At 41.2% G+C, this 19,201-nt stretch overlaps 5 protein-coding genes and 1 pseudogene across 5 annotated transcripts; 3 read left to right on the top strand and 3 right to left on the bottom strand.

Moving 5' to 3' along the window:
* The first annotated feature begins 78 nt into the window (after window positions 1-78).
* Window positions 79-1,779, top strand: LOC110759215 (histone H2A.1-like). Its single transcript, XM_021961252.2, has 2 exons — window positions 79-383; window positions 678-1,779. Exons 1-2 carry the CDS (start codon window positions 189-191, stop codon window positions 1,068-1,070), a joined length of 588 nt encoding a protein of 195 aa, XP_021816944.1. The 5' UTR covers window positions 79-188; the 3' UTR covers window positions 1,071-1,779.
* DEG14 (Trypsin family protein with PDZ domain-containing protein) lies at window positions 1,639-4,806 on the top strand. Its single transcript, XM_021961227.2, has 10 exons — window positions 1,639-1,779; window positions 1,863-1,950; window positions 2,210-2,464; window positions 2,559-2,686; window positions 2,905-3,116; window positions 3,289-3,370; window positions 3,472-3,614; window positions 3,720-3,840; window positions 4,278-4,370; window positions 4,523-4,806. Exons 1-10 carry the CDS (start codon window positions 1,765-1,767, stop codon window positions 4,634-4,636), a joined length of 1,251 nt encoding a protein of 416 aa, XP_021816919.1. The 5' UTR covers window positions 1,639-1,764; the 3' UTR covers window positions 4,637-4,806.
* A 251-nt stretch (window positions 4,807-5,057) lies between these two features.
* Window positions 5,058-7,369, bottom strand: LOC110759204 (autophagy-related protein 18a). The gene is made up of 4 exons (XM_021961239.2): window positions 6,435-7,369; window positions 5,814-6,021; window positions 5,558-5,684; window positions 5,058-5,374 (listed from the first exon to the last, which is right to left on the bottom strand). The coding sequence occupies exons 1-4, from the start codon at window positions 7,221-7,223 to the stop codon at window positions 5,284-5,286; spliced, it is 1,215 nt and encodes a 404-aa protein (XP_021816931.1). The 5' UTR covers window positions 7,224-7,369; the 3' UTR covers window positions 5,058-5,283.
* A 637-nt stretch (window positions 7,370-8,006) lies between these two features.
* LOC110759205 (uncharacterized) lies at window positions 8,007-10,793 on the top strand (annotated as a pseudogene).
* LOC110759206 (C2 domain-containing protein) lies at window positions 10,607-11,747 on the bottom strand. Its single transcript, XM_021961241.2, has one exon. The coding sequence runs from the start codon at window positions 11,630-11,632 to the stop codon at window positions 10,751-10,753; it is 882 nt and encodes a 293-aa protein (XP_021816933.2). The 5' UTR covers window positions 11,633-11,747; the 3' UTR covers window positions 10,607-10,750.
* Window positions 11,748-13,785: 2,038 nt separating this feature from the next.
* LOC110759203 (PWWP domain-containing protein 1-like) lies at window positions 13,786-18,767 on the bottom strand. Its single transcript, XM_021961238.2, has 2 exons — window positions 17,312-18,767; window positions 13,786-16,587 (listed from the first exon to the last, which is right to left on the bottom strand). Exons 1-2 carry the CDS (start codon window positions 18,462-18,464, stop codon window positions 14,054-14,056), a joined length of 3,687 nt encoding a protein of 1,228 aa, XP_021816930.2. The 5' UTR covers window positions 18,465-18,767; the 3' UTR covers window positions 13,786-14,053.
* Window positions 18,768-19,201: the final 434 nt, after the last annotated feature.

Here is a 19,201-nt window from a genome sequence, read left to right as displayed (position 1 = left end):
TGTTGCCCTTGCTCCGAAACACACGTCAAAGGCATAAATAGAAACACGCAAATTGCCATCGTGGCATTTTCCCCTATAAAATATTGCCTGCCAAATTACGCCAACGTGATTTCAAATCCCAGCGGTTCGAAACTCTCGCACTTTCCCTCCTAAACGAATCGTTTTACCACCAAAGTCTTGAGAGAAAAATGGAAACCGCGAAGGGGTTCAGAGGAAGAATAGGCGGAGGGAGGAAGAAGGCAGTGTCAAAGTCAGCCCGGGCTGGGCTTCAATTTCCGGTGGGTCGGATCGGCCGTTTCATGAAAGCTGGTCGCTACGCCGATCGGATCGGAACCGGGGCTCCGATTTACATGGCTGCTGTTCTTGAATATTTGGCTGCTGAGGTGATTTTGCTGATCCGCAATATCTCAGATCTAAGCATTTTAACTTGTTTTATCGAAATAATTTTTACATGATCTGATTGTTGCGTCTGATATTACTTCTGTTTTGATTTTCTCTTGATATCTGATCCTTGTTTTTTTGTTTGGAAGAATTGATCATGGACGTGTCTCTTTCCTGTTTGGTTGTTGAGAAAAGGAAGGAAATGAAAAGAAAACTGACATTTGAATGGGTTTGATTACAATTGTTTGATTTCTGTTTCTGTAATCATATCAATAAATCACAAATTAATCGGTCAGGTTCTGGAGTTGGCGGGGAATGCGGCACGTGACAACAAGAAGACTCGGATCAGCCCTCGGCACGTGCTATTGGCAGTGAAAAACGACGAGGAGCTGGAGAATCTTTTGAAAGGAGTGACCATAGCCAGTGGCGGTGTGCTTCCGCAGATAAACCCAGTTTTGCTTCCAAAGGAGACGACGTCGTCCAAAGCCTCTTCCAAGGCTCCCAAGCTCGTCAATCCCACCACCAACAAATCGTCTTTTTCTGCTGCTGTAGAAAATGCTCCCGACTTTGGGAATGAGGCAAACGACGCCGCCTCGGATGTCGCGGACAATGCGTCTCCCAATTCACCACCCAAGGAGGAGGCCTCAAGCCCCTCTTCCGGTGTTTCTGCTGTATCAGCAACTACATAAATGTCATCTATAGGAATGAAAGGTTTTTTAGTCAGAGTAGTGCACAAATGGAAACTGATAGTGGGTTGGGTATACCTATATCTGAAAGAAACTTCAAATGGAAAGTTTCTAATTTTGTGAATGAAATTTAAATGCAATCTTCTTATGGTGATCAATTGAAATTTGGAATGCAAATCCTCATATCAAATGGAAAGATTTCTTATTTTGTGAATGCAATGGAAATCCAATCTTCAAATCAATACTTACATTCACAAATGTGAGTTAGGGCACTTGGCCAATATAGTGTACTCACCCCACCGCATCCGAATTCGAACCTCCTCTGTACATTAGAATAATTTATAATATCATCGTTGCAAAAATAAAAATAGAAACATATTACATTCATTTTTTGAGTCAAAATATCTGATTTCTTTTAGAAAAAGTCAAAACCAGAGAGCACACAACGCCCAAAAGGTTTGGTCTTTTTATTTGTGCTCCAATTCTCGGTACCCGATTAGGATTTGGGCTATGTAATTCCAACTGCAAAGCCCATTTGAACTTCATCTTTGGTCTCTGACCAATAATAACACTTCAACCTTTGGTTTCTGACCAATAAGACACCGTCATCAAAGAAGGGGTTTTAGCTTGGGTTTTTGTGTACTTTGCGTTTCAGAACTTCTAGTACATTCAGTCAAGCCTTCGTTTCGTTTTACTCATGAACCGTTTTCTGGTATTCGCAGTCTGATTGGAATTCATTTTTAAATTTATTAGCTTTCGTTAGAAACTTATTACTTTCGCATCTGATTCCGGCAGAGAAAACTTTCAACTCCCAACCGGATTGTGGCCATTGCCGCCGCTGCAGGGTCGGTTTTATTGTACGCCAACGGCAACAGAAATTCCGGTAAGTTCAAAGCTTTTATTTTGATCCAAAGTGAATTTTTCTTTTCCTGTTTTTGGGCAAACATTTTTTGGTTGCTGGATGAATGGGGAAACGAGAAATCAAATGTTGGGTTTTCGTTGCTTGGTTTCTAACCCAATTAAAAAAATGTCAAACGTTTGATCCAGATCGAGATTCACATTTTTAATTTGAGTCTTAAAAATAATGCATTTCTGATTGATTAACTATAATAATCAGTCATTAAGTATGAATTGGATTTTAGATTACACGGCATCAGTGTCACTCCCTGCGCCATTGCGCGAATCGCTGTGGCTTCCATGGCAATCAGAGCTATCGGTTCCACTGTTTTCTCTGGGAAATAGTTCGGTTCCATCATCAGATATAAGCAAGGATGTTTCTGGTGTCTCAGCAGCTGGAGAGATACCAAAGACATGTAGTGGATGTTTGGGCAGAGATTCTTTCGCAAAAGCGGCTGCTAAGGTTGGTCCTGCTGTTGTCAACGTATCCGCTCCACAGGGTAAAAATACATTTTGGGATTTTTCATTTTTGTTTTGAGACAGTTGTATTGTATCGAGAAATTAACAATGATGCTTTGTTTGTCAACTGTGTAGGTGAAAATGGGATCAGTCCTGGAAAGGGTAGGGGCTCCGGAACTATTATTAACCAGGATGGTACAATTTTAACGTGTGCTCATGCTGTGGTTGATTTTCATGGGCTGAGAGCTTCGTCAAAAGGGAAGGTTAGAAACTATATCCCAATTCTCATCATTTAAAATATCATAATGACTATTCCGTACTAGTTCCATTGGCGACTCTGTTGATACACATAGAAGGGCATATATTTCAAAGTAAAAATATAGGTTAAGACTGAGTTAAGAAATGCAATAGGTTTTCAGAGCAGGCTTTTAGGAAAATATATCAATCTTCAAGGATTGATGTTCGGTTCAACTTGATACAGGTTCATGTCACTTTGCAAGATGGTCGAACATTTGAGGGTACTGTGGTCAATGCGGATTTACAATCTGATGTTGCTATTGTAAAGATCAATTCTAAAACTCCACTACCAACAGCGAAGCTCGGCAGTTCAAGCAAGCTTCAGCCTGGGGATTGTGTGATAGCTGTTGGCTGTCCACTTTCGCTTCAGAATACAGTCACATCTGGTATTGTAAGGTAAATTAGTTTTCAGGAGAGTTGGTATCTTTTTCGTCTACCAGTTATCAAATTAAACTCCTAGCAACGCACACATAAAAATGTACAATTTCAAGCCTTTAATTTTTCGTTGACTATTTACGATATCATGTTTTTCTTGGTGTTTATCATCATGTTTCTCCCTTTAATGTAGTTGTGTTGACCGTAAAAGCACTGATTTGGGTCTTGGTGGATTGCGGAGAGAGTATTTACAGACAGATTGCGCAATCAATCCGGTCTCTCTCTCTCTCTCTCTCTCCCTCCCTCTTGATAATGACTTTGAATTGTGCCTAAAACTTGGCTCTTTTTTTTTGGGTATCTGACCTGAGTGTTGCAGGGAAATTCTGGGGGGCCTTTAGTTAATATTGACGGTGAGGTGATTGGTGTTAATATTATGAAAGTACTTGCTGCTGATGGATTGGGTTTTGCTGTACCGATTGACTCAGTCACCAAAATTATGGACCACTTCAAGAGAAATGGGTATGTTTTTGTTTTAGCATGAGCAAATAGTTTTATGTGATACACTTTGATAATTTGGTTTCTTTTATGATAATATATGTGAAACTAATTAGTCATGTTCGGCAGGAGGGTTGTCCGGCCTTGGATTGGATTGAAGATGATTGATCTCAATGAGATGATCATCACCCAGCTTAAAGAAAGTGATCCTACATTCCCAAATGTGAAGAAAGGGATTCTTGTCCCCATGGTATGTATATAGTTGCTTCCTTCCCCAATCTTATACATATTTATCCAAATAGTAGTTGAATGTATCAGAGGTGGAAAGTACATCTAGATGCCATCCTTTGGCAGTTAAAGAATTGCAATGACTTTTAAATGGCTTCCTAGCCTAATCTGGTAAGAGTGCCTTAGTTGCGTATTTCATTGCTTTTTCTACCTTGATATCTATCAGTCTTTTCTAAGTGGGTATGTGATGCACAAATATGAAAACCAGGCTGTTAAGGATAGTTGGTATTCAACAAATAACGCACAAGTATTTTGCAACTTGAGCTTTTTCACTAGATATGCATCAGCATGCTTTTACTCTTACTTCTTCATTGTGCACCCATTGGAATGAACATGTTCATGTTTGACTGTTAAACATGGCAGGACATTTGTCAAATAATTTACCTTTTGATCGTCTAGGTAACTCCTGGGTCACCTGCTGAACGTGCTGGGTTCCGTCCTGGTGATGTTGTTATTGAATTTGATGGAAAGGCTGTTGAAAGCATTAAGGAGGTACTGGAACCCTTACTATAATATTATTTCCATGAACTTCTTTGAGTGAATGCTATATTGGCAAAATGTATTGAATTTACCACTTTAGCAAATGACTAGATTTGTAATAATTTGTTAAAAACGGTTCGTCAAATTTGGTGAAATTGTGACAGATCGTTGAAATAATGGGAGACCGAGTTGGGGTGCCCATCAAGGTAGTTGTGAAAAGAGCAAGAGATGAGTTGACTTTAACTGTAACTGCAGAGGAGTCGAATTCAGATATGTGAATGACAAGCTTTTGTTTTCAAGATAGTTTGTTGTTTGGTTTGGTTCCTGTAATTCTGTGACTGTGGAAAGAAGAACAGCGAATGCATATTATCCAGCTAGTTAGTAGTTAATGTTACCTTTGAAAGATACTGTTGATATTGAGGTAAATTAATTTGTAATTTGGTGTCTACTTTCTAAAATTTCTCATGTTCCCATGGAATGGAAGCCTTGTATTCATTGTAACTTGTATACGAGCAACAAGGAGAAATCGTTTCCAAAATTTAACCCATAACTTGTATGGTTCTCTTTTACTCCAACCATCAAACGTGGACTTCTATCTAATTTTACCGCAAGGACCATCATGGATGTGATTTGCAATAATTTATCTAACAGCATATTTGGCAGAAATGGACCAATATAGAATAGATGCATAAAGTCGAATTGAACTAAAGGCGATCCGAAATTTGGATATAAAAAATTGTTGATCATTGAAACTATTTTCATTGATACATAATATAACTGTTATATATGTGTAACCCCGATACCGATCTCTAGCATATTCTCATTTCCTCGAATATTTACAATGTATTTCAATACCCTAAATAATTTAAGGAAGAAAAAAGGCATAACTTGAAGGTGCTACCAAGAACAATATATTTACACCACTTCAAAAAGTTTCATCTGGCTTCAAGAAGTTATAATATTCCAGCTGAGTCATTTCTCCTCCATTTACAGGGTCGAATTGGCAACGATAGAAGCTGCATTCGCAATCCGATGATTTCATTAGACAGTTAATCTTCAGAAACAGAAAAGAAAAGAAAAGTTGACTCCAACAATCTAACTAAAATAAGGAACATTCTAGTTGAAAGCAGCTCCATGGAATCAATAGACTTAGAAAACGGGGACTTGCAAAAAGAATAAACAATATCGCATTCAGTTACCTTCCATCCATGCCAAGAATCACGACTGTGTTCTTCTGGTGTCCAAAGGCAACAGTGTACTGCAAACCTTCCTGCAAGTGATATTTAGCCACTGACCATTCTGAGCTGAAATACCTTGGCAACACACCTGCAAAAGATAAACCCAGAACAAGGTTGAAAGACCAAGATCAAGATACAAAACTACGAGTCATTTACAAATTGACGTTACAGTTTATCTACGGTGCCTCAGAGATAAACTTGGCAACAAATTACGTACCTTTCATGAAAGAGAGAGATGAAATGCCGGAAGGATTAGGAGGACTGATTTCTGATGCACTGCATGATCTATTGTTTCCCAAGGATCCTGAATCAACCTTTAGGCTGAAAACATGGACAGTGCCCTTATCACTTGAGACAGCTAGCCATTGGGCAGTAGAAGAAAAAGCAAGACTGTAAATCTCTGCTCTGTCTGCTCCTCTCCTTACCTACAGAAAATACCAAGTAATTCCTTAAAAATTAATGTTACTAAATTACCACAAAAGTTAATAAATTTTTGTGCAGAGTAGTTATAAAGACCAAGTATTCAACAGAATATGGTGGCATCATATCCAAATATACCCTGCAAAAACCTAAAACCTCAACCAAGCATGAATCCCAGTCACCTTTCTGAGACAATTTGCTTCCCAAAAACCAAACTTTGGCAAAGTTATGCCATTGCCAACCAAACTAATGAGTATATATATATTCAATGAAATCAAAAACCCGGATGAACAGACACTGACAACTTTGTCTCAGATTCAACTAAAGCTTGATTCTTAGTTCATACAAATAGACATGGCAGCACCCAAAAACACAATTTCAGAGAACATTAAGAAAAAAATAATTAATATTTAAATACCTCTTGAAGTAATGAACCATCCAAAGTATTGAAAATCCTGATCAAAGTGCCTTTGCTACTGGCCGTGGCTAGCAGCCGACCATCCTGCGTGAGCGCCAAGCAGGCGAGCCTGGAATCGTGGGCCATTACAAACTTGGTCCGCTTTGACCCGTAATTCTCGATCCGAATTTGACCTTTTTGGAGCCCCGGGCACACCAGCACCGGATGACCCGACACGTTCGAGACCTCACACAGTCCTTTGGGGTTGGCGATGGTCTCAATTTGGTGCAGGAGCTTTAAGTCAGTGAAATTGTAGACGAAAACCTTCTGGACCAAAACGACGACGATTCGGTCACGGCGGAGCCTGACCCCTTTGACTTCGGACCGGAAAGAGAGCTCGCAGATGCAACGGGACTCGTTGTCCTCCCAAATCATGACCTTGTTGGGCGAGTAGAGCGGGTCGGGTCCGCCGCCGACAAGGGCGAGGACGTTGCAGCGGAAGAGCATCTGGACCATCCCGAGGCCGCCACGTGGACCGAATTCACGGCGGAAGATCTCGCGGACGGGGTCGCAGTTGTAGACGCGGAAGCCGACGTCGGTGGCGACGCAGAAGCAACCGTGGTCCTGGTTGAAGGAGAGGTGGAGGAGGGTGGGGATTTGGGTCGGGTTCGGGTTTGGGCCTGGACTTGGGTTTTGGGTGGAGAGAGAGGAAGAGTCGTCGGGTTCGGGGTCGGAGGCTGCATGGAGAGGCTGTGGGTGTGCCATTTGGGGCGTGGTGAGTAAATCAGGGGAGGAGGAGATGGTGGTCATGGCCTCATGAAACTCGGTGGCGGTGGAGGTAGGCAGGACTTGGGGTTTTTATTTATTTTTTTGGGAGGGTTTTGCTGCACGCTTTAAACTTTGAAAGATATTATTGGATTATGGGTTGTGTATTTGTCCAAGCTGTATGTGTAATTGTCCAAGCTGTATTTACAGCTTATGCCAAAATATATATATATATATATTCTAATTCTTTTTGGAATGCAATCCAATTTGAGCATGAACACCACTTAAATACTAATTTATCATGCTTATATCTTTGACAAAGCCTAAGCATATTTGGTTTTGGAAATTTTCGACAAGTCCATGCCTATTTGATTTAGTAAGTAATACACAATTATTTTGTTACAGAAAATTCTGAATATTATCTTAAATTTTGTTTGTTTGTTTTGTTATTGAATTTGACATGCTAGCTTTAAAATTATAAAGACTAAAAAAGCCTATATTGGGAGAGAATGCATGGATAAATGTTCTTAATCATTTGACTTGTAAGCCTGTGGAAAAAAACCTTGTGTGCATATAATTATTTTCAATTCACTTGTGTTTTCAGTTTTTTTTTTCATTGGACACTATGTTTTAGTTGATTAGGGTGTTTATGAGAGTAGATTTTCACTAAGAATTCTCATTTAGTGGAAACTTGATTCATTATCAATAGTGACTAATAAATCTAAATCCAACCGTAAGTAAATACGTCAAAAAAACCTTCTTTTTTTCAAATTCTGTCATTAATATCTTCCTATTTAGAAAAGGAGAAAAAGTAAAAAATTGAGCTGTGAATTTTAGCGGCAAGAGCCCCCGCGTTATTTGAGTATCGAGGTTGAGCAAAAGGCCCCAATTCCAAATACAATTAGGGTTTAACGGAATTTCCCCAACGCTTGGTTGAACAATTCGCAGCAAATCGCAATGGCTCGTAACGAAGAGAAAGCGCAGTCGATGCTCAATCGATTCATCACACTCAAAGCCGAAGAGAAGAAGAAGCCAAAAGAGCGACGCCCATACCTGGCCTCCGAATGCCGGGACCTTGCCGAGGCCTCCAAATGGCGGCAGCAAATCATGGGAGAGATTGGCCGAAAAGTCGTCGAGATTCAAAACGAAGGGCTCGGCGGGCACCGTCTCCGCGACCTCAACGACGAGATCAACAAACTCATACGAGAGAAGGTTCACTGGGAACGACGAATTGTTGAGCTGGAGGCCCTAACTACGCGAAACATGCCCCTAAGATGACGGACCTCGATGGCAACATCATCGACGTCCCAAACACTAGCGGCCGCGGCCCTTGGTATCGGTATTTCGGCGCGGCGAAGAAGTTGCCGGGAGTCAGAGAGCTTTTCGAGAAGCCGCCGGAGCTGAGAAAGCGGAGGACGAGGTACGATTTATACAAAAGGATTGATGCGAGCTATTTTGGGTGTAGGGACGATGAGGATGGGGTTCTGGAGAAGGTTGAGGCACCGGTAGAGGAGAAAATGAGAGTGGAGGCCGTGGCGGAGTGGAAACGGATGGAGGAGATAAGGAAAGAGGCAAGGAGGGCGGTGAAGAGTGGGGAGGTGGTGTCGGTGGCGAAGGCGAATGAGGTTTTGTTTGAAGAGGATGAGGTGGTTGAGGAGGAGAGGCAGAGAGAAAGGGAATTGCAAGAGAGGAGTGAGAGGGAGAAAGAGTTTGTGGTGCACGTGCCGTTGCCGGACGATAAGGAGATTGAGAAGATGGTGCTGGAGAAGAAGAAGAAGGAGCTGCTGAGCAAGTATACTAGTGATGGATTGTTGGAGGAGCAGACTGAGGCGAAGCAGATGCTTAACATTCAGCGCTAGAATGCAGATACCAATAAAGAGAAAGAGTATGTTACTGTGTTTAATTTGATTCATTGACTGATAAAAAGTTGTTCTTATCAAATTGATGTTTAAGATGGATTTTTGATGTGTTAATGTTCCGGCATAAGTTGAATTCTCTTTGGTTATTGGTAGGCTTTGTTAAGTAAGTGTTTGTAAAGTATTTAGATGGTGGATTGAGTAATAGTTGTCCTTGATGATGAAACAAGTTATATTTGTCACTTTGGATTTAATTTCAAGGAGTTATAATTATCAGTTGATTATGACAAGTTTTGTTAGCCTTTCTACTACATGTTCTATTCTTTTATCAAAGTTTCATTACTTTGTTTGTTGCTGCTGAGTTTATCTGGCTACCTCTTTCAAATTATGCTATAAGCTGTGTAAACATAGAACATATCAACTATTTAGTTTATACATGATTTGTACTCTTTAGTACGAGAGCAAATTTCTAATTTTTCTAAAGAAAGAAAAGTAGGTTTCAATATGAAGAACAATTTAGGAATACAAGCATGAAGATTTGGATGTGAGTTCTAAGAAACAACCAAATTATACTCATGCATGGTCTCTCTGCTATAATGATATTATTTACAGTATTTGTGTGAGCTGAGAAATATTGCATGTGAGTATATCACACAACAACAATGGTTTGGAAAGGAAAGTTGATGCTGATTTTTTCTGGAACTTCAACAATATCATATGCTTAGAGCAAGCATGAAGGTTTGTTCATTGTTTGATTTATCGTTAAAACATTGTCTTGAGTTTATTGCCTACCATTTTCTTACCAAAGAAAACTGTAAATTGCTTTGTGTAAAAAAGAAGTTGCTGGGTTGCCGTTGATTGTTGGGCACTTATTTATTTTATCAACTACTGGTTGTGGAACTACATTTTATTAACCATCTCCATTCTATAGTCATAGTTGCTTTGAGATCAATATGCATCATTCACTAAAACTCAGAATCTTTAAATTTTCTGGTTATATTGCTCTCTGGGCCTGCCATGCATTAGTACAACAAAGGTGCCTATCTCCTTAGTTTTGGCCCCTTGGGGTTCTTCAATTCAATGTACAGGTAGCTGATTAAAAGGTTGGGTGTTTTCTTCTTACTATTTGAAATAAAAGAATCGTCTGCCGACAAAGATTGAATGAGCTTATGACATAATTTCTGATTGATAATGCACGTATTATTATGAGCCACACAGTATGACACTAGCAGTCCTTGACTTTTCGTTGGTGGAAACTTGAGTGGAAAAACGATCGGATGCTATGGTGCAGGTTGACACAACTTTTGGCCTATCTCGCAACATCTTGTGATGTTGATGGAATACAAGTATATGCAAGTCGTGAAATGAGGGCCAGAGGTGCATTGGTCACACAATTGGGGAATTTTATCATCATCTAATGCCTCGTCGCCTGCTAGTTTTCGCTACTTTCACAAGTTTTATAGTGCTCTTCATCGATGTTTGAGACCGTAACAGAGAAGAAAGAAATGTGCAAAGCATATGAAGTCTAATCTAAAAGCATCCACCCACCATGGGAAGGGCAGTGAAAACATGTACAACCAAGAAGGCATAAAATTCATTGATTATTTAGACATAACCCTCAAACCTCCGTTAACATCTGTATGTACTCATCATTAAACTAAAACTACATAAAAGCCGAAACCAACAAATTAAACAAACCCCAAACACCAAAAATTACTAGAAATCAAAGCCACCGCCAAAGTCATCACCACCAAACCCAGCATCATACCCAGAATCATAGGCAGCCATCTCACCAACATCTCCAATCATATCTCCAATCAGCAAACCACCCAACAGTCCAGCTCCCATGCCAAGCGCCATGTTACCTCCTCCCCTCTTAGGCTTCTGCGGCTTCACACCTTGCTGCGGCGGGTACCCATAGCCTGACTGAGGCGGGTAACCGTACCCAGCCTGCGGCGGTGGTGCGTACCCATAACCCGGCTGCTGATGAGGCGGCGGCGGCGGGTACCCACCAGGCGGCGGGTACGGGTAAGCTTGGGCAGGCGGATACGGACCCGCATGGGCCGCGGGCGGGTACCCGGAGCTTGACCCGGGATGCCCAGATGGGTAAGCCATCACGGGCTCATGGGTTTTCTTATGGGCCTCAGGAACAGGAACTGTGAACTTGTCCCCAAATTTGTACCCGAAATTGATGGATCCTTTGGGCTTCCCACTGGAAGTTCGAACGCTGTAACCGACGTGCTTGATCTGCTTCTTCTGATCATCGCCGCCGCCCAAGCTGTCGAAGAGCTCCTTGAGGGGGATTTGGACTTTGCCGATCTTGGTGTCGCCCAAGCTGCGCTCAGAGACGAGCTTGATGTTGAGGGTGAGGCGGTTGTGGAGCAAAGCGGCGTCGTCGAGAGTGAACTTGATGGAGTAGTTGTTCCACTTAGGATTTGTGCCACCGTATTTGGCGACGGGGGTCTTGGTCTTTTGCTTCTTGTTGCGGGGGTCGCCGGAGACCGAAACGGCGGCGTAGACGTCCATCTTGGAGAACATATTGACGTCCTTGAGGTCGCTGGCTGAGACGATTGTTATCTCCAAAGGCCTGCACTCCATGACGATTGAATTCTTGAGTTGGAAACTTGAAACTTGAAATCAGAGAAAGAGTTTGATATTTCTTTTGCTTTGCGAACTTGAGAAGTGTGAATTGGGAGTTGGTATGGAGAGCAAAACAATATATAGAGGAGCAAAAGCAAGGCCAGGTTCCACGAAACTTCTCTGATTTATAATTTTTTTTTATATTTTATTTTAGTTTTGATAGGTGGTTACAATTTTTTTCAGCCTTTTAAGAAATATTGTGAAATTGTTCCTAGAAAGAATCTTTCATTACACGTATTGTTTATTTATTTATTATTTTGGTTTATAAATTTACGCGGATGCGCGTGAACTGTGAATTCTTTTATTTTATATGGGAGCGTTTGCGTGATACATAATTAAAAACAAGAAATCCCAATTGTATATTGTTACCTAATTGAACTTAAAATCCAATTTTGTGGCTAAGATTCACGGGAAAATTGCCCATGTAATTAATTAGGTTTAGTCTTCAAAAGGTTGATTAAGGAAGAGGAGGGAAGTCAATTTGCTGATTAAGATGTTAAACGGGGGAATAGGTCTTCAAAAGATTGATTAAGGAAGAGGAAGGAAGTCAATTTGCTGATTAAGATGTTAAATGGGAGAATGGGGCCCGCCACAGTCCCACATCGAATAGAAGGGAATAGAAAGGCTGAAACCACGTAAGTGGCGCGTAAGCCGTTTTGCTTGATATTGATATTGACATCGACTTTAAATGTATCAATCAAAATAAAATTCTTATTTTTCCTTTTTACACAACCATAGCTGCATAAGAAAGGGGTACGAACATAACGGACTCATTATATTAGAATTTACAATAAATTCTTAAATTTTATATACTAATTTTATTCATGTGAAACTTGAGATGCTAATTTGGAACCTAATGAGCAACAAGAACAATAAACAACAAAAAAGAAAGGAAGAGAAAAGTTTAAACAAAATTGAATAATAATGAAATACCTGTATCCAGATGACCTTGTTGGTATTGAGTTATCAGTTAGGGCACCCCAGCAAATCCCCATATTTAATCTTTATCTTCGTCTCTGTTTCTCCCTCTTCTCTTCCTCTTGGATTCTTTTACTATTATATGAATACAAAGAGGTAGATTGTAATGGTTTGCTGTAAATAATTAGAGACGATTTCAATCTCAATATCCTTCAAAATCCTTTCCTTATTATGTTTGACAAATTTGTTTCTTTTTTTTTTTCTTTTTTCTGTTTATCTGTTTATTTTTACCGACTTAAGTTGTTCCTCCATTGCACCCCACCAGCGCCGACTCTAAGCCTCTGGTTGATTTGGTAAGTTTGTTTTAATTATCACCACCAACTCCCTAATTAAAGAAGGCTTCTTCTAATTAGGCTATGCATTCATTCAACACAAATCCATAACCATGGCTGCTTCTAGTTTTAGTTAGGATACAAGTAGAACAACCCGTTGGATTTATTGGATGGTAGGGATTAAACAAAAGGGTATATTTTACAATTGGAAATTGAAATATGGCACGTGTGAAGAAAAGGCAGCCGCTTTGCTTTTATCTTTATGCTTACGGGAGAAGGAATAGTTTGATGTGATCTATCCACCCAAAATATAAAAAAAAATCGTAATTAGGATAAGTTCCAATTCCACCGCTTGGTAGGTTGAAATGCTCACTCCTTTTCCAACTTTGCAACTTGGACGATTAAGGATTTGGAATTTGAATGACAAAAGGAATTGAATTAAGAAGTTTCTGGTGGATGCTAGAAAAATAATGAAAGGCATAACGGCTAACATTGTCTCAATCATCAAACTCATTTTCTTTCGCATGTAAACATTTCTTTTTCTTTTTATAAAGTTGTTGTACGTACGTCTTTCACCTTTATGCCAATTCCTAACAAAATTCACTGCTATTTTATGTCATGGAAATAAATTCCACTCTTAATCAATCAATCAATCAATCAATCAATCAATCAACATGAACATTGGGGGGTTTTTGTCATTTTAAACATACGCTACGCTACGCCTCAAGCGAATCGTCAAAACTGTTTATATGTACGAGAAATAAAGCAGCACAGCCTAAAAATAAAGAGATTATGGAAACTGGCCCAAAGAACAAAAGTTAAAACCCAAAAGAAGAAGAAGAAGAAGAAGAAGAAGAAGAAGAAAAAGAAAAAGAAAATGATGGCACTATCATCAGTATCATCATCTCATCAGTACAATCGGAGTATTCAACTTGTAAACAAACTACTACATTTGAGAAGCTCTCTCTCTCTTGAACCGCTTCACCCCGAAATTCAAACGTCGATTTTGTAAGCCCAAAATGCCGCAATTTCAATTCATGTGGTGGATTCCATGTAATTGTCTTGTCTGCCTTTGCCTTGGCTTGGCTTGGCTTGCTTTATGCCATATAATTTTGCCCATGTTTCACCATCAAAGAGGATGGTACGGCACATAGCCAAGCAAGCCCTTGACGTTGGCTACGACATCGTTGCACCTAGTCAACAGGCTTAGCATCTGGTGTGAAATATCGACGGTGGGTGCACTTGGAAATGCAGTGGGTGTGTTGAGATGTTGACTATTTCTGGGCGGTGCCATTTCAGAATGGTGTGGTGGAAATTTATTATGTGGGGGCTTTGCATATTGAGGAGGAGGAGGAAGTGGAGGACCATGGGGAAGAGGAAGTATAGGAGGCGATGATGAAAAAGTTGGAGGAGCATTGACCTTTTGAAAGTTCCTAGTATTAAAATCCATAGCAATAGAAGAAGTAGAAGAAGAATGTGCAGCAGCACCACCATCAGCAAAACTAGCACTGTTGTTGTTGTTGTTGAAGTTATTTCTATTACCAGCCATCATGAATTGATCAGTACTTCTACTACTTTCTTCCCCACCTAACATGAATTTTACACGTGCAGTTCCTTTACTATTTCCATTGCCACCGGTAGTTACCTGCCCTCCCGGCTCCTCGCCCGACGACTTCTTCAGAATTGACTTGAGCTGGACTGCACTCTGTGTAAGAAGAGCCTGCTGCTGCTGCTGCTGCTGTCTGAGTGCCGATGCCATTGCCGGTGACTGCCCCACTGACGAATCCTTAACCCGTGGGATCTCACTGGGATTGTCGCCCTTGCCGGACTCTGGAACTTCGGGACCACCCACTTCTCGAATTTGGCACCTCACACTAAAGTTGCCAAAAAGTGAGCTGTTTGCGGTAGCAAACTTCAATGCTCCTTGTGCATCAGATTTGTGCAGAAAGACAACCCGGCATGTTGCGGACTTCCAAAAGACACGGAGACCAGACTGATCCATAGGCCCAAATCGTGCAAACTTTGCCTTCAGTTCTGCAGGTGACGGGAGAGATATTTTGGGAGGGAACTTCATCACCAGCATTGTGGGCTCAACTGCCTTTGATGCAGGCTCTGTTTTCTTCGCAAAACCTGGCTTGATTGACCTTCGCAGAAGCGGTACCGCCGATTCTTTGGCCTCCACACGCTTGGATTCTAAAGCTCTCTGACTGGCCTTCTTCTCTGCAGCCAATGTTTTCAGATCACTAATTTTCTTGGACCTCTTAGCTGCGATATCTCCTTGACGGTCAGATGGGGCACGCTTCCGCCCAGCTATGGTAGGGTCGTCGGATCTGAACATGGGTTTTGCTGCCTTTGAGAATGGCAAATCTCTGACTTGCTCTGTAGGCGATATGTCAGAGGCTTTGACACCAGATGGAGATTTAGAGGAGCGAACTTCAACAGGTTCAGTCTCTGAGGGTGGTGACAGAACCAAGCTTTTCTGGTAGACAAGGGACCGGAAGTGCAGAAAGAACTGCCGAACAATTGCAGGGCTGTTTGTTTCAAAACCGTGAAAAGGATCAAGGGCAAGGGCTTGCAAATCACTTACCAGTTGTGGTAGTTCAAGCTCCACATCTCCCAAGCCAACGATCGGAAATTTTCCAACAGTTTCAGACGAGTTATTACTGGCAACAACATCTTTCTTATGATGTTCTACCTGGATGTCCTCTCTTGGAGCCAAACCTACATCCTTGGAATTTCCTGCAACTTTACTCCCTGAGGAATGTACCTTTCCAGAAGTCAAAGGCTTCTGTGGGTTTCTGAAGCTTGCTTCAGAACCTAACTGTTTCTTCTTTTTCTTTTTCCTGTTATCCCCCATCATAGAGTCCTCAGTGCGCAAGTCCTCTGCACGCCGTTTAAGAACCTTTGCTTTTTTCACTCCACCAATAGCTTTCATCCCACCTGAACTCTTTGCCTCAACTGGGGAAGGATCTCCAACACCACGACCATCAGGAACTTGATTCAATTCATAACCTCCTTCCACTTTCTTCAAAGAACTTGAAGGTTGTTGAAAATTTTCATGTGATCCAGACAATTTTGCACTCTCTTCATATTTAAACTCAACCAAACCCTCACCTTCCTGCTTTAAAGGTTGTGATGTACCATCTTTTGTACGTTGCTTGGTCCCTTCCCCAAATAAATCAAGACATTCTGTGCTTGTATCTCCCTCTTTTACTTCCTGCAGAGCCCCTCTTCCCTTGTCAAGAGATGGCTTTGCATCATTAGTAACATCTTGGGTGGTGAGAGAGCTGTTTGCTGTTGCCTGATCTATGATTACAGCTTCTTTCCCATATACATCCGTACTTGAAACTTTAGAACTGCTGCTGATAGAATCTGTCTGTTCATGTTTTGCTGGAACCCGAGTCTTTGTAGAGACAGCTGGGGCCCTCTTCTGTACCGTATAATCCCCATCTACTAATGGTATTGATCCCTCTGAGTCAGCAGATGGGGCTGAGGAACTAGCTTGGCCCTGGCTAGTTAGATGGGTTTTCAAGTTACTGGGCTCATCTCTCCGTTTGAAAACGTATTTGTCCTTCTTTGAATGGTCCTTGACTTTCATGGGTTTCGTGGCACTCTTCCGCCCACCCAGAACTTCAGCAATCACCAATGGACCACTCAAGGGAGCTGGTTAAGGAAACAATCCCATTAGAAAATCATGTTAAGTGAATTCAACTTAAAATACAGATGGAAAAACATCTAATTTTGCTTTATGCAAATTAAAACAGAAGAATTGGGCAGGAGTTAAGGACACTTCAGGGTACTTGAAGATGCAAATAGTAATGTAATACCCTGAGGGTTTTCTAGACATTGTCTCCATACTTGCACAATGTTATGAGTCAACCCAAATTCACTGGAAAGGCATATAGAAACAAAAACATACACCAAAAAAACCAAATCTGTTATCTGTTAGGTCTAATTTTGGAACACTGAAAGAGTAAGAATCTGGCATAAATCATGATGTGAAAGGCTACTTGGTATAACAACAAGACCTTTGACATTCAAGGTCTATGATCATCTTTAATACCAATTACAAAAACAAAATTCAGGTTTATATCCCAAATTTCCCATCAAAATACAATCATCACAGTAAACTAATTAAGCATTTCATTATCCACATAAAAGCCAATAATTAAATGCATGAAAGCTACGGCTGGTAACTGATAACATTTTAGTTCTGCACATTCATCTACAGTTATTATGCAGTCCCACCCTTAAGAAGGGGAGGGTGATCTCCACAAGAGCTACTCAAGCATTCCTTGCACTAGCACAGACACAAGTAAGTTACAGCATGAAGGCCCAAAATTGATTATTATTTATCACCAACGATTATGAGAAAGTATTAAAATACCTCGAGGTGGGTCCACCGGGGCAACTAGTTTACGAGAAGAGCGTCCTTGATGCACTCCGAATGCCTGAGCATAGGTCTCATCATACTCTTCAAACACAGCCTTACGGAAGGCAAATGCAGTAGCCTTATTCTTATTAAAGTTAAGGCTCTTCTGATCATCACTGTGTGGTAACACGGCCAACTGCTTTAAGAAAGACAAGATCTCACTCGGCTTAAAACTATCCCTCACCTTCTTAATCTGATTCTCAGAATAAACTGCTCCCGGCTCATAATCCGGCACATCAACAACAAAGTACCCTTCCACACTTGTGGCCCGGAAATTATAGGGGTTCCTACATTTACAAACCATACCAACTCCACACCTGCGATTCGCCTCATCAACAGCCTCTTCCACAGCCTTCACAAAGGTCCTGTGATTCGTCTGCAGAGATTTCTCAGCAAAATGGGGATCAAATGGGATAAGCTCAGCCGGGTCGAACCACCCATAGCTACTATCACCAAAGAAAGCCACCAACACATGACCTTCCCTTCTTGTCCGGCGCACCTGAGACGACGCAAATGCCTCGTTAAATATGTGTCCCGGCCACCATGGATGAGATTTTACCTTTCCCCACACCAAATCACCCACTTCGAACCCATAGCTAAGTGCCCTCGACGTTCCAAGAGCTACTCCACTCTTCTCATTAGCCACAAACTCATCAAACTCAGATAACAAAGACCGGTGCTCATAAGACTTACCCTTCTCCACATCTGCACGGTCATCTTCATCATTTTCATTCTCAAATTTTTCATAATCCTCGTCGATTTCGACCCTTCCAATGTCAAATACATCGTCCTGATCATCATGGAATACAAAGACACTCGCTTTTTCCACCTGAATTCCAGAGCCCTTCGATTCCATCACTTTATCTACATTCCGAACGTCACTCTCCGGACTAACCCTAACCCTGGCCCTATCCTCCTCAGATCTTCCGCCTCTAGAGACCCGAGAATCACCAGCCTCGCTCTCCGGAGCTCCTGAATCGAACTCCATTGTTGAAACCCTAGCTTCATCTTTTGAACTACCGGCACCGCCTTCGGAAACCCTAGCTCTAGCTTCCTCAACCTCTACAGTGGTACCTGATTTTCCGTCCAATTCGAAATCGTTGTTCATCACAGAGATCTTCGAACCGCCTATAATTGAAATCCTCCGAAGCTCTAAAGAAACAGAGTTGGGGGGTCCCAATGAAGAAGCATACCTTTCTATCGTCTCGTGATGGGGATATGAAAGTACGAGATTTTCCAGGAAAGTGCCAGAAAGTGGGATTTTGAGGGATGCAAATAAACCCTAAAGAGAGGGAGATAGAGGGAAGGAGAAGGTGTTTGGATGGTAAGAAAAATATGGGAGAATTGTGATTTTTCTGGGTTGCGAGAATACCAATAATAACACTAGGTTCACTCTACTCTCATGGCTCGGGCAATTATACAATACAACACCAGCGCAACGAGAAATTATAGAATATTACGGTATCATTACGTCATCCGGGAAAACACCCACTCAGAATTTGCCACACATCTATTTTAAAAAAGAAAATTTAATTGTTTGTACAACTGGACTTTGGCTTCCAATATTATCCTTTAGAATAGAATTAATTAAAAATACAAAGTAAAAAAAGAAGAAAGCAAGATTGTGCGATAACCTCCCACCACCCCAATGGTAGTGTACCCCTCCACCGCTCCTTCTATGTTTCTATTCCTCCCTCCAACTTTAATTTCCTCATCTAGGTTGTCTTCTATGTTTCTGTTCCAAGTTCACTTTGTCCAATTTTGCTCTCAATCCCACGTGGGTTTGACAAGAGAAGATCTTTAAAATTCCATACGCAATTTCTGAGTTGAGCAACTTGTTCATAA

The sequence above is a fragment of the Prunus avium genome, chromosome 6 (genome assembly GCF_965620075.1).
Source record: "Prunus avium chromosome 6, drPruAviu1.hap1.1, whole genome shotgun sequence".
NCBI classification, from domain to species: Eukaryota; Viridiplantae; Streptophyta; class Magnoliopsida; order Rosales; family Rosaceae; genus Prunus; species Prunus avium.
The sequence above is the reverse complement of the archived record's forward strand: the minus strand, read 5'-3'. Positions and strand labels throughout refer to the sequence as shown.